This window comes from Prinia subflava, chromosome 22 (genome assembly GCF_021018805.1).
Source record: "Prinia subflava isolate CZ2003 ecotype Zambia chromosome 22, Cam_Psub_1.2, whole genome shotgun sequence".
Classification (NCBI taxonomy): Eukaryota; Metazoa; Chordata; class Aves; order Passeriformes; family Cisticolidae; genus Prinia; species Prinia subflava.
The window spans coordinates 5423787-5450718 of record NC_086268.1 but is presented as its reverse complement, the minus strand read 5'-3'; the positions used below and the strand labels follow the sequence as shown (position 1 = coordinate 5450718).

The 26932-nt window shown below is 58.9% G+C and overlaps 6 protein-coding genes across 17 annotated transcripts; 3 read left to right on the top strand and 3 right to left on the bottom strand.

Annotated features, from left to right (window-relative positions):
- Positions 1-6012, bottom strand: VSIG10L2 (V-set and immunoglobulin domain containing 10 like 2). Of its 4 annotated transcripts, XM_063417663.1 has the most exons (12): positions 5892-6012; positions 5465-5818; positions 4427-4711; positions 3640-3915; positions 3220-3492; positions 2680-2940; positions 2299-2592; positions 1904-2206; positions 1582-1704; positions 1477-1501; positions 1237-1409; positions 1-1152 (listed from the first exon to the last, which is right to left on the bottom strand). In XM_063417663.1, the coding sequence occupies exons 1-12, from the start codon at positions 5959-5961 to the stop codon at positions 1076-1078; spliced, it is 2514 nt and encodes an 837-aa protein (XP_063273733.1). In that variant the 5' UTR covers positions 5962-6012; the 3' UTR covers positions 1-1075. The 4 variants fall into 4 exon arrangements, with proteins under 4 accessions (XP_063273733.1, XP_063273732.1, XP_063273731.1 ...); XM_063417662.1 differs by having other exon boundaries at positions 1477-1704; XM_063417661.1 differs by having other exon boundaries at positions 1237-1704.
- Positions 6013-6879: 867 nt separating this feature from the next.
- Positions 6880-12625, bottom strand: DDX25 (DEAD-box helicase 25). 7 transcript variants are annotated; one of them, XR_010082863.1, is made up of 11 exons: positions 12394-12625; positions 11692-11827; positions 11514-11606; positions 11307-11409; positions 10560-10674; positions 10053-10230; positions 9185-9422; positions 8803-8965; positions 8486-8674; positions 7753-7956; positions 6880-7361 (listed from the first exon to the last, which is right to left on the bottom strand). XR_010082863.1 is itself a non-coding variant. In XM_063417846.1 (10 exons), the coding sequence occupies exons 1-10, from the start codon at positions 12623-12625 to the stop codon at positions 7297-7299; spliced, it is 1512 nt and encodes a 503-aa protein (XP_063273916.1). In that variant the 3' UTR covers positions 6880-7296. The 7 variants fall into 7 exon arrangements, 5 of the variants coding, with proteins under 5 accessions (XP_063273916.1, XP_063273912.1, XP_063273914.1 ...); XR_010082862.1 differs by having other exon boundaries at positions 8803-9422; XM_063417846.1 differs by lacking the exon at positions 7753-7956.
- A 30-nt stretch (positions 12626-12655) lies between these two features.
- Positions 12656-19003, top strand: PUS3 (pseudouridine synthase 3). Of its 2 annotated transcripts, none has more exons than XM_063417850.1 (5): positions 12656-12724; positions 15687-16120; positions 17192-17742; positions 18063-18253; positions 18612-19003. In XM_063417850.1, exons 2-5 carry the CDS (start codon positions 15734-15736, stop codon positions 18890-18892), a joined length of 1410 nt encoding a protein of 469 aa, XP_063273920.1. In that variant the 5' UTR covers positions 12656-12724; positions 15687-15733; the 3' UTR covers positions 18893-19003. The 2 variants fall into 2 exon arrangements, with proteins under 2 accessions (XP_063273920.1, XP_063273921.1); XM_063417851.1 differs by lacking the exon at positions 12656-12724 and adding an exon at positions 12860-13476.
- HYLS1 (HYLS1 centriolar and ciliogenesis associated) lies at positions 13868-19224 on the bottom strand. 2 transcript variants are annotated; one of them, XM_063417857.1, is made up of 3 exons: positions 19132-19190; positions 18463-18525; positions 13868-14780 (listed from the first exon to the last, which is right to left on the bottom strand). In XM_063417857.1, the coding sequence occupies exons 2-3, from the start codon at positions 18514-18516 to the stop codon at positions 14025-14027; spliced, it is 810 nt and encodes a 269-aa protein (XP_063273927.1). In that variant the 5' UTR covers positions 18517-18525; positions 19132-19190; the 3' UTR covers positions 13868-14024. The 2 variants fall into 2 exon arrangements, with proteins under 2 accessions (XP_063273927.1, XP_063273928.1); XM_063417858.1 differs by lacking the exon at positions 18463-18525 and having other exon boundaries at positions 19132-19224.
- On the top strand, positions 19205-22590 carry RPUSD4 (RNA pseudouridine synthase D4). Its single transcript, XM_063417856.1, has 7 exons — positions 19205-19492; positions 20482-20647; positions 20856-21057; positions 21276-21369; positions 21455-21605; positions 21876-21973; positions 22113-22590. The coding sequence occupies exons 1-7, from the start codon at positions 19334-19336 to the stop codon at positions 22296-22298; spliced, it is 1056 nt and encodes a 351-aa protein (XP_063273926.1). The 5' UTR covers positions 19205-19333; the 3' UTR covers positions 22299-22590.
- A 129-nt stretch (positions 22591-22719) lies between these two features.
- Positions 22720-26915, top strand: PANX3 (pannexin 3). The gene is made up of 5 exons (XM_063417847.1): positions 22720-23839; positions 24508-24650; positions 24752-24966; positions 25089-25753; positions 26563-26915. Exons 1-5 carry the CDS (start codon positions 23320-23322, stop codon positions 26622-26624), a joined length of 1605 nt encoding a protein of 534 aa, XP_063273917.1. The 5' UTR covers positions 22720-23319; the 3' UTR covers positions 26625-26915.
- The last annotated feature ends 17 nt before the right edge of the window (positions 26916-26932 follow it).

Below are 26932 nucleotides of genomic sequence, written 5' to 3'. Positions count from 1 at the left end.
GGTTGTGCATCCTCCCAGCTAGAGCTGCCTTATTCCAAAGTTCTCTACACACCATGAACTTCACACCGTGGGCAGAGCCACCACAGATCTCCCTTCTCCCTTTTTGTTTGTGTCATCCTCACAGCCTGGATTTTCATTTTGCAGAACCTGTTGCAAGGCTTTCCCCTTTTCCAACAGAGATTGTCAGGGGAGTGGTTGGGATTTAACTCTGGCTGCTTCGTTTGCCCCAAACACTGAAATTTAGCCATGGTTTTAAACAACCTTGCTTAAATCTCCCCTGTATTGTGGGTGTGTCAGATAAAGATGCTCTGTTTTCCAGAGACACTGTAATATCCCTTTGGAATGTTCTGTGTTTGGAAGTGATGGCTTTGCAGGGGCTTTGGGTAGGGTTTGTGTTTCTGGGGGTGGTTTGATAAAGGGATTGATGCTGCTTTGTGGCTGGTGTGGGGATTGATACTCAGTATGGGCACTGATCAAGGTTGGTTCATGTGGCTTGATACTTCCCAGTGGATTATTATTAACCAAATACAGGAAAAAATGGCCAAGGTGCTCTTGTTTCCACACACACCAGAAGATGAGGACTCAGGAAAGGTGGGAGCTGCCTGACACTTTCCTTGGACCCTGCTTCCCTTTGTGCTTGCACCAATGCAGGGAAAAACCATCTCCAATCACTGTTTTTACCCTCCTGTGGTTTGGCCTGAAATTGGGGAGTTTGGAGTGAAGATGAAGACCCTTTCCCACAAAAAAATTTGTGCCTGTTTTTGCACCACAGAAACTTCAGCACAGTCCCAAAGCAGCATCCCCGGTCGATGCCAGCCCTGGGGCTGAGAGCAGTGCTTCAGCCCTAGGGCTTTTTTTTTTTTTTTTTTTTTTTGCCATCGGTGAGAAACTATTTATTGTAGCCTAAATATTTATTTTAGCTACAGCAGTAACTGCAGGCCCGAGGCCGAGCCGGAGGGGCTTTGCCGGGTGCAGCGTTGGGAGGCAGCTGCCTCCCGGCCCGGCACAGGTGGGTGCTGCCGTCCCGTGGTGTGGAAGAGGAGGAGAGGGAAATAAAGAGCGAAAGCGGGAGTGGTCACGGTGTCGCTGTCACGGTGATGGTGACATTAACTGGCGGGTCCTCGGTGGTGCCTGGTGCTGCCGAGAGTGGCTCTGCAAAGGGTGGGGGGGCCCGAGTGCCACCAGGTGGGTGCTGGGTCAGCGGGGCTGGTGGCTCAGCCCAGCTCGCCCCAGTACCTGCTGCTGTGCTGGGGACAGACGGGTCTCCCTGTGCTGGTGCTGCTTCGGCAGCTGCTGCCGTGCCGGGGACGGACGGATCTCCCTGGGCTGGCCCTGCTCCCTCCTCGCCGCCTGCGGCTGCTTCGGCCTCCTCCGCTGTGCCCAGGGGCTCCTGCGCGGCAGGACCGGCCCTGGGGGGACACGCGGGGCTCAGGGCCCGGGCACGGCGGCGGCGGGGCGGAGGGGTCGGGCACTCACGTGCGGAAGAGCAGGCGGTGCAGCCCTGCGGAGACAGCGGCTGTGAGGGGCGGGTGCCAGGGCTCCAGCTGAGCCCCCCTGAGCCCCCGCGGCCCCGGCACTCACGGGGGAGGCTCTCCCGGTGGCGGGCGATGCAGTGCACGGCCAGGAGCGAGGCTGCGGTGGCCACCAGCATCCCTGCCACCGCCGCGCCCGTCACCGCCGGGTACGCCTCGAAGGGAGGCTCGGCTGGAAGAGAGCAGAGGGAACATAGCAGGCAGCAGGGACGGGCAGAGCCCTGAAAGGCCAGGGAAGGTGCGAGCCTGTGCCTGAAACCTGCTGACGGCTGCTCACACACGGCTCCTCAGCTCCACCAGGATGGAAACGCTGCCCTTCTCCACTCAACCCTGCTCTGCCCCCACGGAGCAGCAGCCCCTGCCCACTTCACCTGGGGTCTGCACCTCGGAGGGGTGCCCGGCCGTGCGGTGGTTGACGGCCAGGACGCGGAAAGCATAGAGCACCGCGGGGTCCAGCCCCCCCAGGCGCCGGTCGCGGGAGTGCGGCTCGATGTCGCCGGCGGCTGTTTCCCAGGGGCTGGGCGGCTCCCGGAGGGGCTTCTTGGTTTGGCGCCGCTGCACCACGAAGCCGGTGAGGTTGCCGGCGCCCTGCGTCCGCCACTCCAGGCGCACCTCGGTGCGCGCCCGCGTGTACCGCAGCTTACTGATGGTGACGTTGGGCGGGGCTGGGTACCCTGCGGCAGATGGCACCCGGCAGGAGGGGCTCGATGCCCCCAGCCCACCCTTGATGCCCCAGCCCACCCTCGCCACCCATCCCAGGACTCACGGTCCACGCGGAGGCGGACGGGGAGGCTGGCAGTGCCCACGGCATTGGTCGCGGTGCAGCGGTAGATCCCACTGTCCCCCGGCCACTCGGCATCCCGGACCGTGAGGTTGACCCACGCCTCTCCCTGCTCCAGCCGGTACTTGGCCAGCCCCGGTGTCACCTCCCGCTCCTTGGGGTCGTACCAAGCCACTGTGGCACCGAGACTGGCACTGCCGCCACGGTGCCGGCACGCCAGCTGAGCCTCGCCGCCCTCCAGCACCGCCACCTCGCTCTCCGCCTCCAGCTCGGGGACCTCTGCTCGGCGAGAAGCGGGGACAGCTCCGGCAGGGACGTGTCACCCCCCGTGGCACGGCGGGGGCGCTGGGGACGGGCCCGGCTTACCCAGGCGCAGGCGGCACTCGGCGGCAGCGGCCCGCAGCGGGTGCGCGGCCTCGCAGACGAACTCCCGGCCCCCCAGGCTGCCGTCGGTGCCCAGCACCAGCACGGCGCTGGAGGGCGCGGGGTCGCCCAAGGCCCGGCCCGCGCTGTCCCGCCAGCGCAGGGTGACGAGCGGCGCGCCCCCCTCCCACCGGCACCGCAGCATCACGTACTCGTCACCCTTGGTGGCCGCCGCCGCGCAGGTGGGGCTGCCGGACGGGACCCCTGTGGATGGAGCGGCGTCAGAGCGGGGCACTGCCACGCTGTGCCAAAGCACCCCCAGAAAGGAGGCACATTCCCCCTCCCCAGGGCGAGGGGGGTTTGGCAATCCCGGCTGTGACACAGCGTCCTCCGTTTTGGAGCAAGCTGGAGGTGCTGAGGGTCCCAGGAAAGGCAGCAGCACCCTGGAGTGCCCATCCCACGGCACGGGGGCATTGCAGCTCTGCTGTGACACCAGGGGGTCACAAGGGGGGTCGGGGGGCAAATGGGGCCATTGTCACTCACACAGGGTGGTCCCACAGGCAGCCCCCAGCGGCAGCGCGGGGTGGGAGGCCAGGCAGGAGAAGGAGCTGCCGTTCCTGGTGGCCGCCCCTGGCTGGATCCTGGTGGCCATGGAAAAACTGGTCCCCATCAACCCCTCTTCCTCCTCCTCCTCCTGGGGGCCCACCCAGCGCAGCCGGGCCAGGGGGAAGCCCCCGAGCCAGCGGCACCGCAGGGCCACATCCCGCTGATCATCGGAGGCCAGGGCAGAGCAGCTGGGGCTCCCGGCGGGTGGATCTGCCGGACATCATCGGCACTGGGGGAGGGTGCGGGTTCCCCCAGCCCCACCTCAAACTCCCCCTCCCACCCCCGGCCTCACCAGGGCGCTGCGCTGGTCCGTCTCACCCCGTGGGGACCTGCGGGCCCCCCCGCGGGGTTACTTACAGTAGACAGTGAGCACGATGGTGGCCTGGGTGCGGGTCTGCAGGTGGCTGTTCTCGGCCAGGCAGGTGTAGGTGCCCGCCTGGGCGCGGGCGATGGCAGGGATGATGTAGGTCTGGCCCACGTGCACCTGGGTGCCGTTGTGCAGCCAGACGTAGCGGCTGGGGGGGTTGGAGGGAGCCAGGCAGCTCAGCACCACGTCCTCCCGCTCGCCCGCAGAGAAGCCCCCCTGCTCAGGGGAGAAGGGCTCCACACGGATGGCCGGCTCATCGGGGCCATCTGTGGGGACACAGGGCCCTTTAGACAGGGGTGTCCCCACAGAGGGGGCACAGCCCTCCCTGGAGCTTCCTCCAGTGGTGGGAAGCAGGGCAGCAAAGCCCCCTTAGGAAGGGCACACCGTGGGGGCTGTGAGCACACCGTGGTGCACAGCGGCCCTGGATGCACCGTGGTGGCAGCGCACACCGTGGCCATGCTGGCTAGAGAGGCACTGTGCTGCTGGGGGTATGGTGGCCATGGAGATGCCAAAGCAACAACAAGCCATACCGTGGTGGCTATAGAGACATGGTGGTGGCCACAGAGGCATCACGGTGGTGGGATACATGATGTCCATGGGTGTTCCATGATAGCTATGGATATACCACCGTGCCAGGGTGCTCAGTGGCCGTGGACAAACCATGGAGCATTGTGGTGGCCACAGACACACTATGGATGTCACCAGCCCTAAAGATGCCCCCCCAGCTGGTGGCTGAGGGGTCCCCCGAGGTGGGTGGGTGGCACCCAGGGCACTCACAGACGATGTCCAGGTAGACGGGGTCGCTGGTGCGGTTGTTGACCTCGTTGTGCACGGTGCAGCTGTACCAGCCCGTGTGGCTGCGGTTGGCAGGTGTCAGCCGCAGCTCCGCCCTGGAGCCCCCCAGCCTCGCAGGGGTCACTGAGGGACCCCCCCGGGGCTCCTGGTGCTGCCAGGAGAAGCTCAGCGGCTCCGTCCCCTCCCGCACGGCGCATGTCAGGGCCACCGCTGCCCCCTCCGCCGCTGCCGCCGCCGTGGGCCGCACAAAGGGCTTGGACACAGGCACTGGGGACACCGAGTGTGAGCCGCCCCCACAGGCACCAGAACGCCCCAGGGCCCACCCATGTCCCCCTTCCAGACAGATTGTTTGGCCAGTGAAGTGCCATAGCAGGCAGTGGAATGGCTGGTGAGGACACCTGCAGGCTACAGAGGGGCGCCCTGGCTGTGGGTCTGGGTACTAGCTGGGAGCTACCGGGACCAGTTTGGGGTGGTGGGATGCTTGGGGCAAGGAAAGGAGGGTGGCTTAGTGGGCTGCTATATTGGCTAGTAGGAGGCTACACTAGTTGGAGGTATGGGAGGTCTGCTGAGTTACAGTGTCCTCCGGTGGCTAGTGGGGCTCTGGGTTGGCTGATGAGTGCTATGTTGGCTCACGTTGACCTACGTTGGCTGATGGGATTCTATAGTGGCTAGCAATGTGTTATGTTGGCTAGTAGGATGCTTTGCTGGCTAGTGGCAGACTACGTTGGCAAGTAGGGTACTCCACTAGCTAGTGGGGTGCTTTGTTGGTGAATGAGGTACTACAGCTGCTAGTGAACCACCACGTTGGCTAGTGGGACTCTGCATTGGCTAGTGGGCACTACACTGGCCTGTGCTAGGCTTTATTGACTTGTGAAGCCCTTTGTCAGCAAGGGGGGTGTTTTGTTGGCCAGTGGAGGGCTACTGGGTAAGGGGCTGAGCTTGACTGCGATCCAGGGGAGTGTGATGCTGGCTGCTGCTGGCCAGCAGGTCCCCCCAGGTTGGCCACAGCCAGGGACTTACCCAGGACACGCAGGAGGACGGCGGCATAGCCCACACGGAGCCGGCCCCGCTCCGGGAAGAGCCCCTGGCAGAGGAAGCGGCCCTGGGCGGCCACCCGCAGCTCCCGCAGCTCCAGCGTCCCGTTGCGCAGCGTCACCCGGCCCAGCATCGCCGTGCCGGGGGCCACGGCCACCTCCCTGCCCGAGCCCACCGCCACGGCCCGGGGGAGCCCCTCTCCCTGCGGCGTGAAGCTCCAGAAGACCACGGCGGGCGGGGCCGCGGCCGCGGGGCCGCAGCTCAGCTCCACCGCCCGGCCTCGCACGCCCGTGGCCCGCCACTCCTCGTAGGCCGCCTCGCCGGCCGCCAGCGGCTGCCCTGCCCCGGGGCGGCGCGGCCGTCAGGGCTCGGCTCGGCCCCCCCGGTCCCGCGGGGACGGGTCGGTGCTCACCCCCCGCCAGCGCCGGCAGCAGGCACAGGATCCATCCCCTCCACGGCGGCGGTGCCCGGCCGCGCTCCATGGCGCCATGTCCAGCACCGAAGCAGGGCTGCGCTCTCCGGCACGACCTGCGCGCCGGTTACCCCCAGGTAATTAAGCCCGGCCCTGATTAACTGTTAATTATTTATCGGCCTGACAGCACAGGGGGAACCCGACGCCGCTGCTGCCAGGGCCCTGCAATCTCAGGGCTGAGGAGGGGTCCCCTTGCTGTGGGAACGGCAGCATCCTCGCATTCCCCTCACGTGGGAATTCAGTTCCTGAGTGTTCGCTCCTCCACACACAATTTTGGTTTTTTGGCTGAAGAAGGGGAAAATACATTGCAAATCCCCTGTGATCAAAGCTGGGGGCTTTGGAGCTGGGGAAGCCAGGCAAGGAGCAAGGTTTGATATTTCATCTCCCACTGTCTGCCACGCCCCAGACCATCAAACATTCATAGGGGCGACTGTGCCGTAATGCAATGCTGGGGGCTGGAGCAAACCAGGGGGGATTTAGGGATGCCCATGGTGAGGGGGATCACAGAACACCCAGCAAAGTCTGGAAAACTACCTGCCATCTCCCATCTCCCTTACTGATTCTTAAATTAGAATTCATTGCTTGTTACCAAAATCACACTGTTAATACCAAATGTGTGTACTCCCCCAAAGAGGTTTTGAGGCTTCAAATGCCCCAAAGGGTTAAAGCTGGCAGCAAGGAGCTGCAAATGCAGGGCCAGGCCCCGTCCTGCTCCCACTGCCACACACCTCTCGCTGTGCTCTCATCACGTTTTGGTCACTTTTTGTGCCCGTTCAGGTCAGGTTTGGATAGAAATCTGGATGAGGAGAGCAGGGTGCTGTGCCAACCCAACAAATGACACCATTGTCAACACTGAGCTAATCAAACCCTACCTGCGAGGGTTGATACATTTCAGAGAATTTTGGTAAAGAAGGAGCCACGCCGGTGATTAAAAACAGTTCCATTTATTAAAGATTAACAAGGGCACAAACGCAGCCCAGACCCTGGAGTCTGACTTCTGTCCTCACTGCTGGGACCCCAAACACTTGGATTTCAGGCCCCTGGGGTCCAACTTCTCTCCCCTACTGATGGCATCCCCACGCTTGGATTTCAGAGCCCCGGGGCTCCAAACTCTCTCCTGCACTGCCAGGACCCCAAACACTTGGGGATTGCCCCGGGATCTGGGAGGCAGCGGTGGATTCCTGCTGCCATCTAGCGAGACAAGGTTCGCTCCAGCCTCTCCTCAGGCAACACAACAAAACTCAACAGCTTCAGGAGGATATAAGAGAACCGGGAAGTTTTCCCCTGTAACTTTTCCTCCTGTTTAGAACTAGAACTTGGATTTAGCAGAACGAATCCCTGCTCCTCACTCAGCTGCAAGCTTCTCCAGCTCGTCCATGTCGTGTGGATCCAGCTGCTTGATCGTGGTCTCTGTAGGAAGGAAAGAGCAATTGTTGGGAAGTGAGGGCAGAGCTTGTTCCCCTGAGCCAGTGCTCACGCCCCTGAGTGCCCCATGCCAGCTGGGATGCTCCAAAGTGCTCACTGCAGCATTTCCCTCTGCAGGGAAATCGACTGGGATTCAGTGCAGGGGGAACTGGGTCAGCAGGGAAATCAGCTGGGAGAAGGGAGGGGAACTGGATCAGGGCAGCAGCCACGGCACAGCAGCAAGCACAGGCAGCAGCCCCACAGCAGCAGCAGGCAGAGCTCAGCCCCTGATGTGCCCCTGCTCCACAGCCACGCAGCACAGGGAAGGTTTGTACCCTCCAACTGCAACATCACAACGTGAAAAGCACAAGCCAGACTGCTGGGAGTTCATCCTCACACTGGCTCCTTCTGGCCATGGCTGTGGTGGGGTTCATCCACATGCCAGTTGTTCCAGCTGCTCATTGCTTCTACTCCATGGCAACAATCTTTGCCAGAACGTGTGGCTCGTGTCTTCTCTGCCTGGTGTCTGCCTCAGGCTTACTCCAGGTTCCAAGGACAGGTGGACATTCAAAGGAACCAAGAGGGCTGAGTGGCTCTGAGGCTGGAGATGAGGAAGGGACACCGTTTCCTGCCCATCAGAAGGCTTCCTCTAAAAATCACAGGGAAAACAGGCACTGGGATTCAAAAAGCCATCAGTGCAGCCCTGGCATCTGGCAAATCCCATGAAAATCCTCTTGATGTTAACAAGTGACAATCAATTTCCACTCAGGAAAGATTTCCACAGCTGCCATCTCCTCTCCCACAGCCAGGGCTGAGCTAAGCTGGGGCACCAGATCCCCTGGGACAAGAGCTTGCACGGAAAGGCAGAAAAAATGCCTGAAGGGGGGATGCTGAGGCGTCCTGGGTACTGCTAACGTCCTTTGCAAGTTGCACACAACCTCCAGGGCTGTTTCTTGGGAAATTTGCCTGTTGGGGAGCAAAAATCACCCTAAAAGCTGCTTGTTCCCAGAGAGATGAGCCCTGGGGAGAGGAGCAGCCCGACAGGGGCTATTTGTGAACAGGAAATGAGCAGGAGGGGATGACGGTGCCAGCCCCGGCTCCCGGAGCGGTGGATCCGCGCGGACACTCACGGAAATACTGCTCTATCTTGTGCACGAGCCCCACGGCGCCCCTCTGCACCACGCTGAAGGCGATGCCGCGGTGCCCGAAGCGCCCCGCCCTCCCGATGCGGTGCAGGTAGGTCTCAAAATCCGGCTCGCCATCCTGATCCATGGGGAGGCCGAAGTTCACCACGGTGGTGACCTGCTGCACATCGATGCCTGCAAGAGAGGGATGGGATCCTCTTGGGATACTCTGCCCCACAGGACCAGCTGCTCAAGCCCACGTGGGAGAGCAGCAGGCCCGGTGCATTCGGGCTGTCAGAGGGGTGCTGGGTTTCCCAGGATACCTCTGGCACAGACGTTGGTGGCGATCAGGACCTTCTCCTTGCCCTCACGGAAGCGCTGGATGACGCTGGCCCGCTGCACCACGGTCAGCTCTGCTGTCAGAATGGCCACCTGGTGCCCGTCCCAGCTCATCTTCCCCGACAGCCAGTCTGCCAGCCTCCGGGTCTGCACACGCGGGGAGAGGCTGAGCCAACAGATCCCCCTCCAGAGTGCCCTGCTCCTTGTGAGGGAGCTCATGGCAGTTTTCAACACTCCCCTGGGGTCTGCTCCTTTGTTTTGGGGGTCTTGGGAGAAGCCCACTGTGCCCACACTGTAAAATGACCCATTCCTGCTATTCCCAACAGGAGAGGGGCCGTGCAGGGCTCTCCCGGGCAGGGGCCTTACCTGGCAGAAGATCATGACCTGGCCGATGGTGAAGCTGCCGTAGAGGTTGCAGAGGGCCCTGTACTGCTCATCAGAGCTCTCGCACACCATGAAGTACTGCCTGATGTTGCTCAGGGTGAGCTCCTCCTCGCGCAGCTTGATCACAATGGGGTCGGGGATGATCCGCTCCGCAAAGGCCCGCACGGGTTCCTTGTAAGTGGCTGAGAACAGCAGCACCTGGCAGCTCTCGGGAAGAGCCCTGGGGCAGGGAAAAAGCTCTGTCAGCCCCAGAGAGAGCTGCTGCCCAGGAGAAGGGCAGAAACCCTGATTTAAACTGATTTTGTACTGCCTTCAGTGGAAAGGGAAGCCAAGAATGATGGAGAGGGACTTTTTACAAGGGTCTGCAGTGACAGGAAAAGCTGGGAATGGCTTCACACTGAAAGAAAACAGGTTTAGATACTAGGAGGAAGGTCTTCCCTGTGAGGATGGTGAGGCCCTGGCACAGGTTGCCCAGAGCAGCTGTGGCTGCCCCATCCCTGGAAGTGTTCAAGGCCAAGCTGGATGGAGCTCTGAGCAACCTGGTCTAATGGAAGGTGTCCCTGCCCATGGGGAAGGGAAGCAGGATGGGCTTTAAGGCCCCTTCCAACTGAGGCCATTCTATGATTCTGTGAGTGAATCCAAGGCCTGTAACACCTGAAAGGAAAGGTAAATGAGGTGAAGTGTCTTCCTGTGTGTCCAATGCACGCAGTTTTACAGAAAGACAGCCCTGTGGACAAGCCTCTTTGGCACCATGGGGACACCCTTACAGCTCTTTGGTGACAGATTCCTTTAAAGCCAGAGAGAGAAGGGAAAGCAGGGGATCCAGACAGCAGCGCTCAGCACTCCTCACCTGTGGATGCGGATGCTCTGGCAGGAGAGGCCCTGCGTGTCGATCATGATGTCGGCCTCATCCAGCACGAACAGGGAGATCTTTGTCAGGTCCAGGATGCGCTGCTTGAAGCACCAGTCCAGTGTGGTGCCCGGAGTTCCGATGATGATCTGCTCCTCCAGCACTGTGCCCTTCAGAACTGCAAGGGGGCAAAAGGCATTTGGCTGGCTCCAGGCATGGAACTCTCTGGTGCTCTGTTTTCCCTTGGCTTGCTCAATGATGCCTTCAAGGGGTCATCATGACACTTCCCTACAGCCTTGGGGTGTGGGAACCACCCCCATATGGGAAAAGGGAGTCTGCAAGCAGCCAGTGATGGTGGAAAAGCCTCCTCAGTAGGAGAGGGGGACTAACACTACTCCACTGCCCTGCATGGATGTCTGGGCAGTCCCTCCAGTCTCTGAGAGGGGATCCCTGTGCCCCCTCCCCGTTTCTGGAGCAGCGCTGGTCGCTGTGCCGGGCCGGACTCACCTCGGTTTCCCCGGACAGCATAGTTCACCTTGATGTCAGTGCAGAACTTGCCAATGGTCCTCACCACCTGCCCGATCTGCAGCGCCAGCTCGTAGGTGGGAGCCAGGCACAGGCACTGGCAGGAGAGCAGAGGAAGGAGCTGTCAGGCCCAAGATGGGGCACACCGGGCAGGGACAGCAAGAGGAGCTCAGAAGCACCCCACAGCACCAAGGCGCAGGGGATGGGGCAGCACAGCACAGCTGGAGCTTCAGGAGCTGGGCTGTGTTCCCAGCTCCAGCCAAGGGGGCAGAAAGAAGCTGCTGCTGCTATTTCTGAGGAGGAAATTCCTCTCTCAGAAGCGTGGTGTAGCTTGTTCCTGTGCCCTAGTCCTGTCACGCTGTCCATACATACAAGAGGAGATATTACATGGCTGGAAAAAGCTGGCAATGCTGGAACTGCACCCAGAGAGGGGACTGGGAGTATCTGACCACCAGAAACCAGCAGTGTCTGCAGTTGCTCCTCAAAACGTAAATTCCAGGACAACTGAAGCCTGGATTGATCCACTCTGACAAGTCAAAGCACCTCCCTGAGGTGGGCACCTTGCTTTTGGTCCTACCTGCCACTGTGACGGGCCCTGGTGGTTTATCATCCCACTCCAGTAGGTAAAGTCACACAGGAGCAGGGACAAAGCCCGGAGCTCTGCCCGTGGCAGTGTCCTGGGCACTTGGGCCAACCCCTCCTGCAGCAGCTCTCCCTGTCCTGCGTTACCTGTGGATATTTCTCGTTGGCACTGGCTCTGCTCAACATGGCCAAGACAAAAGCTGCTGTTTTCCCTGTCCCTGACTGGCTCTGGGCAATCAGATTTTGGGGCCTGCAAGGCAAAAGCAGCTTAGTGGAATGCAGGGGTCAGGGCATTCCTGCTTGGCACCGCAGGGCTGGGACGCCACGAGGAGCCGTGGCTCAGTTCCTACTCACGGGTATGCCAGCATGAGGGGCAGAGCCTGCTCCTGGATTTTGGATGGTCTGTTGAAGCCCATCATATAAACCCCCTGCAAGAGCTCCTTCTTCCTGTGGAAACAAAACATCCCAGGCGCCCACGTGAAGGAGGCTGGTGTGCTGGAGCACGGTGGGGTCAGGGGCTGTGCCAACTCACAGGGGCAGCTCCTCAAAGGTCTTGATGGAAAAGAGTGGGGAGCTGGGGTCCCGCTGCAGGATCTCCACATGCTCCTGGGACTCCACCAGGGATGTGTGGATCAGCTTGTTCATCAGTGAGATCTCCGCCAGCGGCACTGGGAAAGGCAGCAATGCCATAAATGAAACAAATGGAATCACAGAATCGTCAGGGTTGGAAGGGATCTGTGGAAATCATCCAGTCCAAACCCCCTGCCAGGCAGGGTCAACTGGAGCAGGTGACACAGGAATGTGTTCCTTTAGATATGGAATGTCTCCAAAGAGGGAGAATCCAGGACCTCCCTGGGCAGCCTGTCCCAGCACTCTGCCACTCTCCATGTCAAGAAGTTCCTCCTCATGCTGAGGTGGAACTTCTTGTGTTTCAGTTTACAACAAAAGGCTTGCAATGAGAATCCTCTTCTCTCTCCAGAGGATTTTTTATTGTTCTGTGATTTCATTAGAAACACTGCAGGCAACATCCGCTATTCCAGACTTACTGTTTAGACTCATAAATGAGCCTAAACACACTGCACTGAGCCCTTCCCTCCTCTGCAAGTAAAACACCCTCTTGCGCGTCTCTTGATTAAATTATGACTAAATATCGTGGGCCGCCCCTCCCTCGGGACCCCGCGGGGCTCTGTCCGTGCTCGGCGGGGCTGACACCGAGATCCCCTCCGGGACGCACCTCTCTCCTCGTCCTCCGCCTCGGCCCGGGGCGCGGGGGGCTCGGGGGGCGCGGGGGGCGCGGGGGGCAGGCCGAGCCCGCGGGCCGTGACCCGGCCGGGCCGCTCGGTGCAGCGCACCCCGGACCAGCGGGAGGACGAGCGGCGCAGCCCGGCCCCGTGCCACGGACAGCCCGCGCCGCTGTCGGAGCCCGCCGGGCCGAGCCCGCGGAGGCCGCGCTCCGAGCCCGCCATGGAGCCGTCCCACAGTGCCGGGAGCGCCGGATGGGGCGGGAACATCCGGCACCGGCGGCGGCGGGAGCGGGCACGGCCCGGCCGAGCGGAGACCCCGCGGTAGGGAGCGCGTCCTCGGGGTGCTGGGCACCGGCACCGCACAGGGCGGGGAGGGTCCCCTGCTGCACACAGCAGCTCCGTAGGGTGCCAACACTCGTCCCTGTAAGGCTGAGGGGGTTCCTGGGGCACAGAGCCTGTCGCACAGCGTGCTGGGGAGCACTGGGGAGCTGGGGACAGGCACGGTGGAGGAGGGAGAGTCCCCTGCTGTAGACAGGGACCCTGCAGGGTTTGGGGGCTGCGTGTCCCCCCTGCTCCGTGGGATGCTGAGTCCTGGGACACCAAGAGGGAAGGAGGTGTCCCCAAGGTGATGGAGATGCAGGGATGCCATGGGGCTTTGGGAGTCCCTGGGGTGTTGGCACAGGGATCCCATAGAGCAGTGAGGGTCCACAGTTGCACAGAGGGATCCTACATGGTGCCAGCACTGGTTCCCATAAGGTTTTGGGGGTCTCTGGGGAATAGAGACCATCCCCTAGGACAGTGGGGTCCCTGGGGAGTTGGATGACCGGGAGCCTGTAGAGCAGGAAGTGTCCCCTCCTGCAGACAGGGACCTCACAGCGTCTGAGAGGAGAGGGAAGGGGCCCTTGGGTGCTGAAGGAGCAGGGAAGCTACAGGGTTGGAGGAGGGTTTCAAGGGTTCTGGGGGGCAAAGATGCCTTTACAAATGGATTGGGATCCACTGGGTGCTGGAGAGCCAGGGACCCCAACCTGGAAGGTCCCCCGAGATGCCAGAACCCCTGCACTGTGGGGTGACAGGTGGGTCCTCAAGCTTGTGTGTCCCGGTCTGGGATCACCTCCAGGGGGGGTTCAGGGGAAGCTGGACACAGGACTCCAGGCTGCAGCTGTCACATGCTTCCCATCATCCCGCTCCCTTTTCCAGCCATCCCACTGAGCTTTTGGGGACCCTTTCGTGCACCAGAACTGCCACCTTTTCAGTCCATTCCCATATCTGGGAAAAAATTAACGCTAATAATAGTAATAACACTACTAGAAGTGCTAATAATACCTCAATTCAATCCTAAAGCTCCTTTCTTTTAAAGATGAGGTAAAATAAGGCAAAGGCAGCTGAGTTAGGTGATGCAGAGATTAGTCTGGAATAATGGATGTTGCCTGCAGTGTTTCTAATGAACCCACAGAACAATAAGGAATCTTTGCAGATGCTTTATTGAGGGAAAAAAGATATTGCCAGAGATGTTGCAAAGAAAACCTCCTCCACACCAAAACTTCACCTGCTAGAAGCGCATCAGGGGGATTTTCCAGACTATGAAGGATGTTGAGGAGGAGAAAGCAGCAGGGCTGGGGCTCTAGGAGGAGCTGTTCCGGCGGGGCATGAGCCTGTGGGCCAGGTCCCAGCGCACACCGAAGCGCAGGGAGTCACGCTTCTTCATCGTGGGCACCTCGTACGTGTTGGGGACGATGTGCCTCTGCGCCCGCCGCGGCAGCCCCGACTGCAGCATCTGCGCCCGCACGGCCCAGCGCAGGCTCTGGTGTGTGTCCTGCCCGGGAATGCTGTATCTCTCCCAGTCTTGTTTATATCCGTTCAGTTTGGCCACCGGGTCAGTTCTCCTCTGCCTGACAGCCTGCGGAGCAATGTAGTTCACGGGTGCTCGCCCTGGCATGGGGTACTCGGATATAGAGTCGACCCCAAAATCCTCGCGGAGGGAGCGGGGGCTGTCCTCACGGAACCAGTCATCATCAGCATGCAGGTAGCTCCTTGAGGTGCTGCTGCTGGTCTCTCTTCCCCTCGCGGAGGTGGTGTCACTCATAAAAGTGCTGCTGTGCCCCTGGCACCATGGCCTGGCACTCGGTGACTCATCAAAGACCTCCACCCTTCCATCGGGTCTGTGCCTCAGCACCTTCCTCTTCATCACCAGTGACCTGGTTTCCCTCTGATCCATGGGATGTGTGCCAAAATCAATGGATGAGTCGGCATAGGGATCATAGTGAGAATAGGATGGCCCCTGGCTGCTTCGCTGCCAGGTGCTCAGACTGCCTCGCAGCTGCTCTTCACTCTCTGCTTCTAGCACATTCTCCATGGTTCCCACCAAACTGGGTGGATTCTGCAGGAAAAGAAACCAGGGTTAATTTATTGCAGTAAATTCCGGCTAAAGATGTCAAAGGGGCTCTGACACTCAAGTTTTTGGGTTCGAGGGTGTTGATTTAGGTTGGGGGTGTCCTCGGTGTGTTGCTAAACCTCCTGCTGCCAGCAGAAGGCTCTTCCTTACAGTAACACAAACACAACCCCTAAATTTGTGCTAGAAAACTACACTAGAATTAATTATGTGATAAATTAAGTCTTGATGGAAAAACACGGCAGGTTCCATGCACTGGGCGAGAGATTAATAGTCTTTTCTTGTACTTCTGCTTCTAAACCCACAATATTTAGTCATAATTTAATCAAGAGACATCCAAAAAGGGTATTTTACTTCCAGAGGGAAGGGCTCAGTGCAGTGTGTTTAGATGCTCATTTATGAGTCTGGTGATAGTAAACCTCCAGCCCTGTGACAAAAAGGGATCCAGACACAGATTCCGCTCTGAGCACAGGTTTAGGATCTCTTTAAGGCAGTTTGAAAAGCTGCAAGTGGTGCCGCTGGCAACAGTGGGAGCAGATGGTGGGGCGGGATGAGTGGCAGCCATCAGCGCGCTGTCTGCAGCGGGGCTGCAGGTGTGAAAGTGCCAAGGGCTCCGTGACGGCTCCGGGAACGTGCTGCTGCTGACGGAGCAGATCCCATCAGCTGGGGGAAGAGGAGTGATTGAAGAGTCCAAAAAAAGAGATTTGAGTGAGATGAAGCTGCCCAAGCAAAGCACCAGTGGGCCCTGCCCTGCCTGTGCTCCCCTGGGAACACCAAGGGGCTCAGACAATAAAGACTGACTCTGTTGGTAACAGTTATTTTACAGAACAAGCCTAGAGATCTAATAAAAACCACATAAAAATGCAAATGCACAATTTTTCTCTTTCCCTGCAGACCCCAAGAATCCACCAGCAACAAACTGACACTCCAAGGTGGTGGCTATGGCTGAGGAGAGCACGGCCATTGACCATGAGCAGCTCCTGAGGAGGGTGCAGGAGCTGGAAGTGGAGGTGAAGCGGCTGCAGGAGAAGCTCCGGGAGGACAAAGAGGGTGCTGGGAAGAGAGAGGCTCCTGCAGCCCCTGGGAAAGCCAAGAAACGCCAACAACGGCCCTTTGATTTCGGCGCCCACAGCCACAGACACGTGGCCCTGCGCATCGCCTACCTGGGCTGGGGCTACCAGGGCTTTGCCAGCCAGGAGAACACCCCCAACACCATCGAGGAGAAGCTCTTTGAAGCCCTGAAGAAGACGCGGCTGGTGGACGACAGACAGACGTCCAACTACCACCGCTGCGGGCGCACGGACAAGGGTGTCAGTGCCTTCGGGCAGGTCAGCATCTCTGTGGAGGCTCCTGGAGGATTTTCTGGGTGGGATGGAGTTCTGATGGGATTACTGTACCATGGCACATCTTGGATTTGTTCTTTCAAAGCCATCAGCTCTTAACCCTGGAAGTGAACATGGCAATGGCTTCCTGCATGTGCAGTGATGATTTCAGACCTTTGAAGCCTTTTTAGTGCCATTTTCCCCCCATATTAGTTATTTTCCAAGGCCCTGTTTTAGGAGGGTAAAATGTGTTTTAGGCTGCAGATTCCCCAATAGCTTGGTGATGCTCTGCCCTTGGCAGGGCCCTCTCAGCTGATTCAGCTTACCAATTCTACAAAAACCCAAAATCTCCAGGAACTGGCTCAGTTCCTGCAGCATCAGGCAGCTGAATTCCTGCACAGAAGGGTCTGAGGGGAGCTGCAGCCAGCGGAAGGGAGCGTGGGAGTGGGAGCTGGAGGGAGGGAAGCAAGCTGGCCTGCTCGGTGGGCATGGAGCCATCCGGCTGGCTGAGACACTGCAGAGAGCACAACCTTGGTGTCTTCACCATAGGGCTGGGTCTCCTTTCTTCCCTTCGAGCACAGAAAGCAAAGCTGGCACAAGTTTAGCTTCAAATGATTGCTCTGCTCTCCTTCACATGATGAGCCACATGAAATCAGGGCATTTGGTGCCTTCTCTCGCACCACTTCAGCACAGAGCACCCACGGTGGGAATGAACTTGTTCCCACACCAGGCTTCCCGGCCAGCCAGGCTGTTACTGCCTTCCAGTCATCACCTCCAACTTGCAAAAAAAAAAAGCACATTATAACCCAGTGACTAAAGATGAAGCCATTCTGACACCGTGCTACGTAGGCAGCCTGCAACTTTCTCTGTTTTATTAATGGAATCCATGACATCTGCTCGGGTCCTCAGAGGCACTCGCAGCTCTGCCATGGCAGGATTGTCTGTCTGAAGCCACCTTCATCTGTAGGAGATCCTGGATTTATTTCCTAGAGGTGTGGGAAGACTTGGTGTCTTCTCTTCACATGCCGTTGTGCCCATCCATCCACACTCTAATCCTGGCTCTCCTCATTTCTGCAGGTGATCTCCCTGGATCTCCGCTCCAGCCTGCCAGAGGGGCAGCAGCTCAACGGGCACGAGGGCGAGGGGCAGCAGGAGGAGCTCCGCTACACCCACATCCTGAACAGGGTGCTGCCGCCCGACATCCGCGTGCTGGCCTGGGCCCCCGTGGAGCCCGAGTTCAGCGCCCGCTTCAGCTGCCTGAGCCGCACGTACCGCTACTTCTTCCCCTGCGCCCAGCTGGACGTGGCCCTCATGGACACCGCGGCCCAGCGCTACGTGGGCACGCACGACTTCCGCAACCTCTGCAAGATGGACGTGGCCAACGGGGTGCTCAACTTCCAGAGGACGATCCTCAGCGCCGGCGTGACGTGGGTGGACGGGGGAGGAGAAGCCGGGCCACGGGATCCCTTCCGGCTGTGCCAGTTCGAGGTGACAGGACAGGCGTTCCTGTACCACCAAGTGCGCTGCATGATGGCCGTGCTCTTCCTCATTGGCCAGGGCATGGAGAGCCCCAATGTCATTGACGAGCTGCTGAATGTGGAGAAGAACCCCCGGAAACCACAGTACAGGTAGGGATTGGTCTGGAAAACCCAACGGGCTGCTCTTCAGAGCAACAGCTGTACGTGGAGTGCCACTGGCATGCCACACCAGCACATAAAGCAGTCTCGTGCATGAAAACAGGCTGCTAGTGGCCTCACTGCAATATATTCACAAGGATCTCAGTTTTCTTGCTCTTGAACAATGTTTTGACAGCTGTAGTCTTTGGTATTTGGTGAAAATTAAGTCACTTTTTAATCAGAAAGGAACTTCTGTGAAGGTCAGGGCTGGTTTTGGCAGATCCATTGTTCTTGAGCTGTTTTGTGGTCCCAGCTCTTGTCCTTGTCCCCAGCATGGCAGTCGAGTTCCCCCTGGTCCTGTATAACTGCGAGTTCCCCGACCTGCAGTGGCTCTACGACCCAGAGGTGCAGGGCTTCAACATGACACACTTGCAGCAGCTCTGGGCCAGCCACGCCGTCAAAACCCACGTGCTCCGGGACATGTTGGCAGGGCTGGATGCTGCTCCCGTGGCCAACAGAAAAGGTAGAGGGAGTTTGGGGGGAATAACTTGGAATCCACACTGACAGACAGCAGGGTTAGATGGGATACAGGGAAGAAATTATTCCCTGCGAGGGTGGGGAGGCCCTGGCACAGGGTGCCCAGAGAAGCTGTGGCTCTCCTATCCCTGGAAGTGCTGAAAGCCAGGCTAGACAGAGCTTGGAGCAACCTAACATAGTGGAAGGTGTTCCTACCTGTGGCAGGGGGTGGAACAAGATAAGTTTTAAGATCCATTCCAACACAACCATTATGGGATTCTGTGAATTACACAGGATTAACTTGTTAAAAAAAAAAAGAGAGAGAGGATGCGGTAATTAAATGTTGTCTTTCCATGATGCCACAGGTCCAGGGAGCAGCCTGGTGCCCTGGGGTGAGCTGCAGCCCCCACTCCACAGCCAGATCAGCGGCTTCGTGGAAGGGGTCCAAGCCCGCACCTACAAGCCGCTGCTGGCCCGGCCCAGATGCGAGGGGCTGGAGGCCCGGATCGAGCACTTCGTGCGGAGGGGCCGCATCGAGCCGCCCCAGGGGCCGGGGGACTGGGCCGGGGAGCCCCCCGAGGGCAAGCGGGGCAGCAGTGGAGCCCCCGAGCAGCTGCCCAAGAGGATCTGTATGGACACCGAGTGACAGGACACCTCGGCATGGGGGGCAGCTGAGCCTCCAACTTTTTTTTACATTACTGTTATTGAAAAAAAATCGTTTTTTCAATGCTATTTTTATAAATCTCAAGAAAACCGGTGTAACGGTGTCGTGTTCTGGCTTGGGGACAGTGGGAGGAGGGCCCCAGCGCGCCGTGAGGCAGCACTGAGGGGGATGGCTGAGGCTGTACTAGGCCGGGACCCCCCACCCCTGTGGCGCCCCGGTACCTCCGGCCCGGCCGCGCCGCTGCCGCTGCTCCGTTGTGACCCGCAACCGCCGCCGCGGTTTAAACACCCACCTGCGCGCCGCCATTGGCCAGTGCGGCTGTCGCTCAGCTGGCGGCACCTTTCTATTGGACAGGCGCTCCGCGGTTCCGCACCCGCGGCGTCGCCATTGGCCGTCAGAGGGAGGCGGGGAAGGAGACAGAAGATGGCGGCGGGCGGCGGCGCGGCGAGGCGCTGTTGGCAGAGCGGCGCGGGGCTGGCCCGGGCGGTGCGTGGTTTCTGCGGGAGCGGGCGGGCGACGGCGGCTCTGCGGGCAGAGGAGCTGGCGGAGCGGCTGCGGAAGAGCGAGGAGCAACAACGGGAGGTGAGCGGAGTGCGGGCCGCTGGGCCTGGGTCCCCGGACTACAACTCCCGGCGTGCACAGCGCGGGCGGTCACGGGGAGCGGGACTCGCGGGTGAGGGACCGGGTGGGATGGGAGGGAAAACATCCAGGGCCATGGGCAGGGACAGCGTCCACTAGCCCAGGCTGCTTCAAGCCCCGTCCAGCCTGGCCTTGGACACTCCCAGGGATGGGGGAGCCACAGCTTCTCTAGAACAACCTGTGCCAGAGCCTCCACGCCTCCAATCTTCCCAGGGAAGATTTTTTTCCCAATATCCATTCCAACTCTGTCTTTTGTCGGTGTGACGGCATTCCCCTTATCCTGTCCCTCCATCCCTCGTCCCCAGTGCCTCTCCAGCCCTCTTGGAGCCCCTTTAGGCCCTGGCAGGGGCTCTGAGCTCTCCCTGGAGCCTTCTCCTCTCCAGGTGAGCACCACCAGCTCTCCCAGCCTGGCTCCAGAGCAGAGGGGCTCCAGCCCTTGGACATCTCTGTGGCCTCCTCTGCACTGGCTCCAGCAGCTCCAGCTCCTTCCTGTGCTGGGACCCCCGAGCTGGAGGCAGCTCTGCAGGGGGGGGGTCTCACCAGAGCGGGGCAGAGGGGCAGAATCCCCCCTCCCCTGCTGCCCACGCTGGGGGATCAGCCCAGCACAGGGGTGTTCTGGGCCAGGGCCTGTCCAGCTCTCACCCACCAGCACCACAAGTGCTTCTCCAGAGCTGCTCTCCATCCCCTCATCCCAGCCTGGATTGATCCTGGGGCTTGCCCTGGCCCAGGTGCAGCACCTGCCCTTGGCCTTGTTGAACCTCGTGAGGTTCCCCAAGGCCCCTGACTGAGCTTGTCCCGATCCCTCTGGATTCCCTCAGTCCTGGAGCAGGAGCACATGGAAGGCGAGCACGTTGCTGCAGGTCACAGAGCAGGTTTGTGTGAAAGGCAAGAGCTGTTTAAACCCCACCACTGGTGTCTGGTTCTCTCCTCAGGTCCCCAAGGACCCGACGCAGCGATGGCTCCGGGAGCTCGCTGCACTGAGCCAGCAGCTGCAGCACGTTCACCCCAACGTCCTGGCCAAGATCCTTAAGGAGAGAACTGTATACCAGAATGAGGAGATTGTGGTGATAGACAAACCCTACGGGCTCCCTGTGCACGGTGAGGGGCAGTGGGGAATGAAAATGGCTCCGTGGTGCTGATGGGGATCCTCTGTCTCTGTCCTTCCTGTCCTGGGGTTTACCTTCCCAGGGAGGGTTCCAGGGACTTGTTCACTGTCAGATCTCAGCCTTCCACTCACATTTTGGGGTGATTTAGGGTGCATGGGGAGTACAAGAGGTGAGACTCCTTGCTGCCCTGGGTCACACAGGTGGCCCTGGCATCAAGAACTGCATCGCTGACGTGCTGCCCATTTTGGCCAAGATGCTGGAGAACATGAAAGCTGACCCCCTCCACCTCTGCCACCGGCTGGACAAGGAGACCACGGGTGTGATGGTGCTGGCGCGGAGCAAGGAGGCAGCAGAGAAGATCCGTCTGCTCTTCAAAACCCGTCAGGTGGAGAAGATCTACTGGTAAGAAAGGTTTGAGTGAAGAAGGGGCTGTGAAGGGGGTTTAAAAAAAGGGTGAGGGGATAATCCCTGGGGTGTGGGGGCTTTGTGGAACTAGGGGGTGTTGCTTATCTCCCCCCTTCAGCACCATTTTATGGGACTGGGTCATGGGAGAGGGGCTGAGGGGCGGGTTCCCATCCTGTGAGAGCAACACCCTGCAGACCTTTGCTTTCCCTTTCCAGGGCAATTGTCTTGGGAGACCCAGACCCTGTTGAGGGCGTTGTGGAGATCCCCATTGTGGAGAAAGAGGTGCAGAGCCACCAGTCCCACTACAAGGTGAGTCCTCTCAGCCACCATTCTGACCAGACAGCCCCAGCATCCCCTCCTGTCTCCCCCAACTCCCCCTCTCACCACCCTTCAGATGACGCTGGCTCCCAACTACCGCCTGTGTCCGGAGGATGGGAAGGTGGTGAAAGTCCGCAAGAACCGGAACGCCGAGAGCGCGGTGACTCGGTACCGCCGGCTGGGCGCTGCCTCCGCCTGCTCACTGCTGGAGCTGCAGCCCATCACCGGTGAGTGAGGCCTGCCCGGCTGTCCCGGGGCTGCATCTGCCTCTGTGCAGTCAGCAGCAGCTCTGGAAGGGGGAACTTGTCATTCGACATGACTGGAATCCTTTTTGGGACACAGCTCTGGCAATAAGCCCTGCTGGGGCGATGCTTTGCTGCTGAGCTGTTTGCCAGCTGCCAGCAATTTCGGCACGGCTTTGTCCACACTGAGGGTGGTGGGTGCCAGGCTTGGCACAGCTGGATGCCACCTTTCTCTTCTTCCCTTTTTCTTCTCAGGGGTGAAGCACCAGATCCGGGTTCACCTGGCCTATGGCTTGGGATGCCCCATCCTGGGGGATCACAAATACTCACACTGGAGCAAACTGGCACCCCAGGTAAGGCAGATCTTGCACTGGGGAGCAGCTGGAGCTGGATACAGCCCCTTGTGCCCCCCAGCTCCTCAGGGGCAAGGGATTTCAAATCCCAGCTGAAAAGCTGCAGTTTTGAAGAGAATATTTTCTGTCCTTGCTGCAGAAGCTTCCTGAGCTCACCCTGAAGAGGCTGAAGCTGGAGCAGAGCAAGGCTCGGCACCTGCCCCTGCACCTGCATGCCCACCGGCTCTGCCTGCCCCTGGGCCAGCCCTTAGACTTTGTCTGCAAGCCACCCCTCTTCTTCCAAAAAACCCTGAGGAAGCTGGAGCTGGACATGCCTAAGGACTGACAAGACAGGACTGCAATGGTGCCATGTATCTCCGCATCTCCAGCACGTGGCAGCAGCTGTGCCCACCTTGGAACTAGTGGTGGGGTGAAGCCTGCAGTCTGTGCGCTGGTGCTGATGTTGCTGGATTCAGAGTGGGTGCCTACATGTGCTTCTGGCCCAGGAAGAAGCCATGTCTGTGGCTGGACACACTGAAGAGCCTCTAGCTGAGATGAACAAGGCTGGGTGGAGGTTGGGCTTTGCCTGATTTGTGTTTTGAACTTGTCTCTGGGCAATAAAAGATCAGTTCCCTTGAGGGAAGGTGGTGTATTTCTCTGTGCTCTACCCAGGTGGGACTTAGTCCCTGTGCAGGTTTCAGCAGACCTAGTCGCAGCCCCTCCCAGATTTTGGAACTGTCACTTGTCTCTCCAGAGTTGTTTAGCTCGGATTTGGAGAGTCCCTTCATTGGAAGATCCATCGAAAGTGCAATTTGGCAGTGGCTGTGCTATTTCTTTTGCTGTGTGGAGAGACTGCACAGGGAGTTCCTTGGCTTAGCTGTGCTGAGCAGCTCTGACACTGCCCCTGCTTTGTGCTGTCAGCAGCATTGGTGCGGGTTTCTCAGCACTGTGCTGCTGGGAAACTGCTCTGTCCCACTGCTCCTTCAGTAACCCTATCCCTTATTTCTGGAACCCCTTATTAGGATCCCTTGCCCTTGGGAGCTTTCCTTGGAGCCAGATTCTTCCCCCTGCGCCCTGAGAGGGAGGCAAGAGGAGGGATTGATGATCTGGGGAATTGCAACTGATGTTCTGCCTCAAAAATTGTATCATTTGGTGTCTCCTGACCCATCCCTGAGGAGCTTGGGACTGGGCAGCAGAATGTTCTCTGGCTGGTTTGGGTGCTGGAAAGGGCATTTTGTACCCCATGGGGCCACTGTGTATCTGGCTGGAGCTTCTTGCTGTGGGAGGGCCCAGTCCCCTGGCTCCCTGCTGAAAATAGCTGGGGACCCCCATGCCCTCGGGCCACAGCGCCAGAAACCTGTTGGCTGATGAGAGAGGGACATAAAACCACGGGGAGCCGGAGCGGCTGTGGCCGGGCAGGAACGCTGCCCTGCAGGAATGCTGTCAGGGACGAAAGCTGCCTTCCCAGCCTGCTGCCTTCCCCGCTCACTGCTGCGGCTGCTGGGGTGGGTTTTTCTATTTCTGTTTGTGAAAAGGCTTCCCCTGTAATTACGAGGCGATTTAACGCCCTGTCTGAGCTGTCGTTCACAGCTGCCGGACACAGCGCTCAGCAGGCTCTCGGCAGGGACTCCTCAGCCCGGCAAAGTTGCTCCTTGAGCCAGTCACACTTCAGGCAGCCCTCGCCGGTGTCTCCTCCTCACTTCAAAATGTCCCTCTCTCACACGGCTGCTGAGTACATGCTCTCTGATGCTCTGCTCCCGGATGCCAGCAGCTCCCGAGCCAAGGGCTTGCGGCTGGAGCTGCCGAGTGATCGCCTGCTGAAGTTTGTCACTGTGGGGCTGCCCCTCTTCCTCGTCTCGCTGGCTTTCGCCCGGGAGTTCTCTGCTGGTGAGTTGCAGCTTTTGTAATGTGTTCTGCGGGTTGTGGGCAATCACCAGCAGTGGTTTGGTTGTTGTGGCAAACCCCTTGTACTCTTGATGGTGTTGTGATCCAAAGCAGACCAGCCTGGGAGTCTGGTTTTAGGAGCTGTTCTGCCTCCTGGGTGTTTATTGATTGTTTTTAATGGGTCATAATTCACTGGGAGAGCCTGGGAACAGCCGTGCTAACCCCAGGAGCAGCACTGAGTCAACGCCCAGCATCAGTTGCTTGCGCCCAGCACCTTTGGGTGCCATGGGCTTGTTTCCAAGGAGGAAGAAGAGGAGGAGGAGGGTGCCAGCAACATGGAGAGATGCATTGTGACCTCAGGCTAAATCTGGCCTCGGCCAACATCCAGCTGCTCTCCCTGAGGATTTGGTTTTACTCCAGTTTCTGGCTGGTCAGGCTATAATTTTCTACACTGTGTACACACTACTACACACAAAGGGTTTGTGTTTGGGAAGAGATGGAAAAGTCACTGCTAGGAACAGAGCAGCTCCAAAATGACCATGAAAAAGGCTTTCTTTGATTCAAAGCAATGCCTGAGATGTAATTACCCTCCTGTAAGGCATTGGCTCGTGGCTTTGGAGTGTTCCTCCACCCTCCATGGCTGAGGTTTGCTCTCCTCCTCCTCACCCCAGGCTCCCAGATCAGCTGCTTCTCTCCCACCAACTTCACGGGGAAGCAGTCCGCCTACACTGACACGGCTTGCTGGGACTCCCTCATCCACCATGGCTTCGATGCCGAGGGACGTGCCATCACCAAGTCCCTCTGGGCTCTCAAGGTAGGGTCTTTGTCACGTCTGGGTGCCCCCTGCATCCCATCTGGATGTCCACAGCAAGAGCAACTCCACATCCTCAATGACTGTTGGTCTTCTTTGCCCAGGTCTTCCCCTACTCGCTGCTGGTGGTGGCGGTGCTGATGTACCTGCCATACCTGCTGTGGCGTTATGCTGCCGCCCCTGCCCTGCACTGCGACCTCCTCTTCATCATCGATGAGCTGGACAAATCCTACAACCGCTCTGTGCGCCTGGTGCAGCACATGAAGAAGATCCAGCAGGCCAGTGCTGAGCCGGAGCAATTCTGGGAGGAGTACGAGAGGTGAGGCCAGGCCAGGTCACCGTGGCCCTTGGAGTCCCTCCATGTGGCATTGTGGCTGCACCCAGGATGGAGTTGGGTGAAATGGGGGGTGGCACTCACTCCCTGTGTCTCTCCACCCCCAGGGCCCGCCGGGAGAGGTATTTTGAGTTCCCGTTGCTGGAGCGGTACCTGACCTGCAAGCAGCACGCCCATGCCCTGGTGTTCATCTACATCCTGCGGAACCTGCTGCTGCTCCTGTTCCTGGCTGCCACCTGCCTCTACCTGGTCTTTCTCCACCTAAACATCTTCTTCCAGGATGAGTTCAGCTGCTCCATCAAAACGGGGCTGCTCCATGAGGAGCCACATATCCCTCCACTCATCCCTTGCAAGCTTGTCTTCTTCTCCGTGTTCCAGATCATCAGCCTCTCCGTTGGCAGTGTCTATGTCCTCCTCATCCCCGTTGTCATCTACAATGCCCTGCAGCTCTGCCAGTGGGACAAGGGGCTGCTCTCTGTCTATGAGATGCTGCCTGCCTTTGACCTGCTCAGTCGTAGGATGCTCACCTGCCCCCTTAACGACCTCAATGTCATCCTTCTCTTCCTGCGCGCCAACATCTCTGAGCTGACCTCCTTCAGCCGCCTCAACGCCGTCAGCGCCCTGAGGGAAGCCACTGCCAACAAGGAGGACATCGATACTGTCATTGATTTCATGACACTGCTGGCTGGGCTGGAGACCACCAAGCCCAAACATCCAGTCTGCACCTCCGAGGCCGAAGGCAGTACAGCGCTCTCCAATGGTGCAGCCCTAGGTAGGCTTTCTGGGTAGAGAAAACTTCTTCCTTCTTCTTGTGGCTCTCACACCATAAGATCCCACCTTCAAAATGCAGTTGGACCACCCAAAATCCTTTGCCAAGACCTTAAGGTGTTTGGGGCATAGCTGGGGGTCACTGTGAGGGCTGACAAATCCTGAAAGGGGTTCTGGCAGCCAGAGTGTGATGCTACTGCAATCCAAGGTGTGGGCAGGGGTTGCTATAGGAACAGCAAACCAAGAGATTGCTGCTTAAATCCAAGCTCTGGGCAAACTGCAGGGCTGGGAGGGTCCCTGTTTTTGGCAGCTCATCCTCTGCTGGGAGTGGGGTTGGGAGTTTTAAATCCTGGGAGGCTGATGCCAAGGATGCCATGCCCACCCCCTTCTCCCGTTCACATGGCACTGGTGGGGCTGTGTATGGAGATGGAGATGGGTTCCAAGACAGAGCTGCATTCCAGGGACCTGCACTGCTCTCTCCCCCACGCTTTGGGTTTGGTGAGCTGGATGCCTCCTTGGGGGTCTCACAGGAACCCCTGGTGCCCATGGCAAGTGATTTGCAGGCTGTGTGAGACAGGCCAGCCCCACAGATAGGAGCCAAGAGGCCTGGGCTTCATTCCTGGCCATGAACACACATTCTGAATTATGGTTTAAAAAAATCCAGACTGAGCTGGATTCTGCATCCTCATTACCATGGCAACCCAGGGCCAGCACAGCTGGCTCCCGGGCCAGTTACTCAGTGCTGGAAAAAGCCCAGATCCCAGTCTGCTATTGCCCAACTAATTAACTGCCTGCTCTTCTCCCCTTGTCTAGAACTAAAGCCTGGAGTGGAAACGATGGGAAAAGCCTCACGAGACTCGCTTGGCTCTGCCTGACCCAGAAGCAGGCAGCAGGCAGGGATCGCGTGATCCCAGGATCCACTTCTCTGACACAGCTGTTCTGCAGCAGCCGGGCTGAACCCACCTGCGCTTCCTGCACCTGGCCTTTCCCTTCTTATGTACATTTGTCCAGCAAAAAAGGGTTAAACAATCCATGTTTTATGCAGAACCTCTCAGGTCTCTTATTTTAAATGCTGGGTGCCACACTTTGCCTCTTCCACATAAATTTCCCTGCTCTTATGGCAAGAGGTGGGGAATGGAGGATTACAAATGCTCCTCTGAAGGAATAAAAGGATCCAGGAATA

What these genes read in the sequence shown, in the direction of transcription:
- VSIG10L2 (XM_063417660.1), bottom strand. Translation starts at nt 5,961, where the DNA reads ATGGAGCGCGGCCGGGCACCGCCGCCGTGGAGGGGATGGATCCTGTGC. An exon ending in CATCGTGCTCACTGTCTACT is followed by an intron (nt 3,493 to 3,639) that starts GTAAGTAACCCC and finishes GATGTCCGGCAG; the next exon opens with ATCCACCCGCCGGGAGCCCC. An exon ending in TGCCTGTGGGACCACCCTGT is followed by an intron (nt 2,941 to 3,219) that starts GTGAGTGACAAT and finishes CTCCATCCACAG; the next exon opens with GGGTCCCGTCCGGCAGCCCC.
- DDX25 (XM_063417842.1), bottom strand. Translation starts at nt 12,625, where the DNA reads ATGGCGGGCTCGGAGCGCGGCCTCCGCGGGCTCGGCCCGGCGGGCTCC. An exon ending in GGCGGAGGACGAGGAGAGAG is followed by an intron (nt 11,828 to 12,393) that starts GTGCGTCCCGGA and finishes TGCCTTTCCCAG; the next exon opens with TGCCGCTGGCGGAGATCTCA. An exon ending in CAAGATAGAGCAGTATTTCC is followed by an intron (nt 7,362 to 8,485) that starts GTGAGTGTCCGC and finishes TCCTTCCTACAG; the next exon opens with AGACCACGATCAAGCAGCTG.
- PUS3 (XM_063417850.1), top strand. Translation starts at nt 15,734, where the DNA reads ATGGCTGAGGAGAGCACGGCCATTGACCATGAGCAGCTCCTGAGGAGG. An exon ending in CCCCGGAAACCACAGTACAG is followed by an intron (nt 17,743 to 18,062) that starts GTAGGGATTGGT and finishes CCTTGTCCCCAG; the next exon opens with CATGGCAGTCGAGTTCCCCC. An exon ending in TCCCGTGGCCAACAGAAAAG is followed by an intron (nt 18,254 to 18,611) that starts GTAGAGGGAGTT and finishes ATGATGCCACAG; the next exon opens with GTCCAGGGAGCAGCCTGGTG.
- HYLS1 (XM_063417857.1), bottom strand. Translation starts at nt 18,516, where the DNA reads ATGGTTGTGTTGGAATGGATCTTAAAACTTATCTTGTTCCACCCCCTG. An exon ending in TGTTCCACCCCCTGCCACAG is followed by an intron (nt 14,781 to 18,462) that starts GTAGGAACACCT and finishes CTTTTCCTGCAG; the next exon opens with AATCCACCCAGTTTGGTGGG.
- RPUSD4 (XM_063417856.1), top strand. Translation starts at nt 19,334, where the DNA reads ATGGCGGCGGGCGGCGGCGCGGCGAGGCGCTGTTGGCAGAGCGGCGCG. An exon ending in GCGAGGAGCAACAACGGGAG is followed by an intron (nt 19,493 to 20,481) that starts GTGAGCGGAGTG and finishes TTCTCTCCTCAG; the next exon opens with GTCCCCAAGGACCCGACGCA. An exon ending in CAGGTGGAGAAGATCTACTG is followed by an intron (nt 21,058 to 21,275) that starts GTAAGAAAGGTT and finishes TTCCCTTTCCAG; the next exon opens with GGCAATTGTCTTGGGAGACC.
- PANX3 (XM_063417847.1), top strand. Translation starts at nt 23,320, where the DNA reads ATGAGAGAGGGACATAAAACCACGGGGAGCCGGAGCGGCTGTGGCCGG. An exon ending in CGCCCGGGAGTTCTCTGCTG is followed by an intron (nt 23,840 to 24,507) that starts GTGAGTTGCAGC and finishes TCCTCACCCCAG; the next exon opens with GCTCCCAGATCAGCTGCTTC. An exon ending in CTCCAATGGTGCAGCCCTAG is followed by an intron (nt 25,754 to 26,562) that starts GTAGGCTTTCTG and finishes CCCCTTGTCTAG; the next exon opens with AACTAAAGCCTGGAGTGGAA.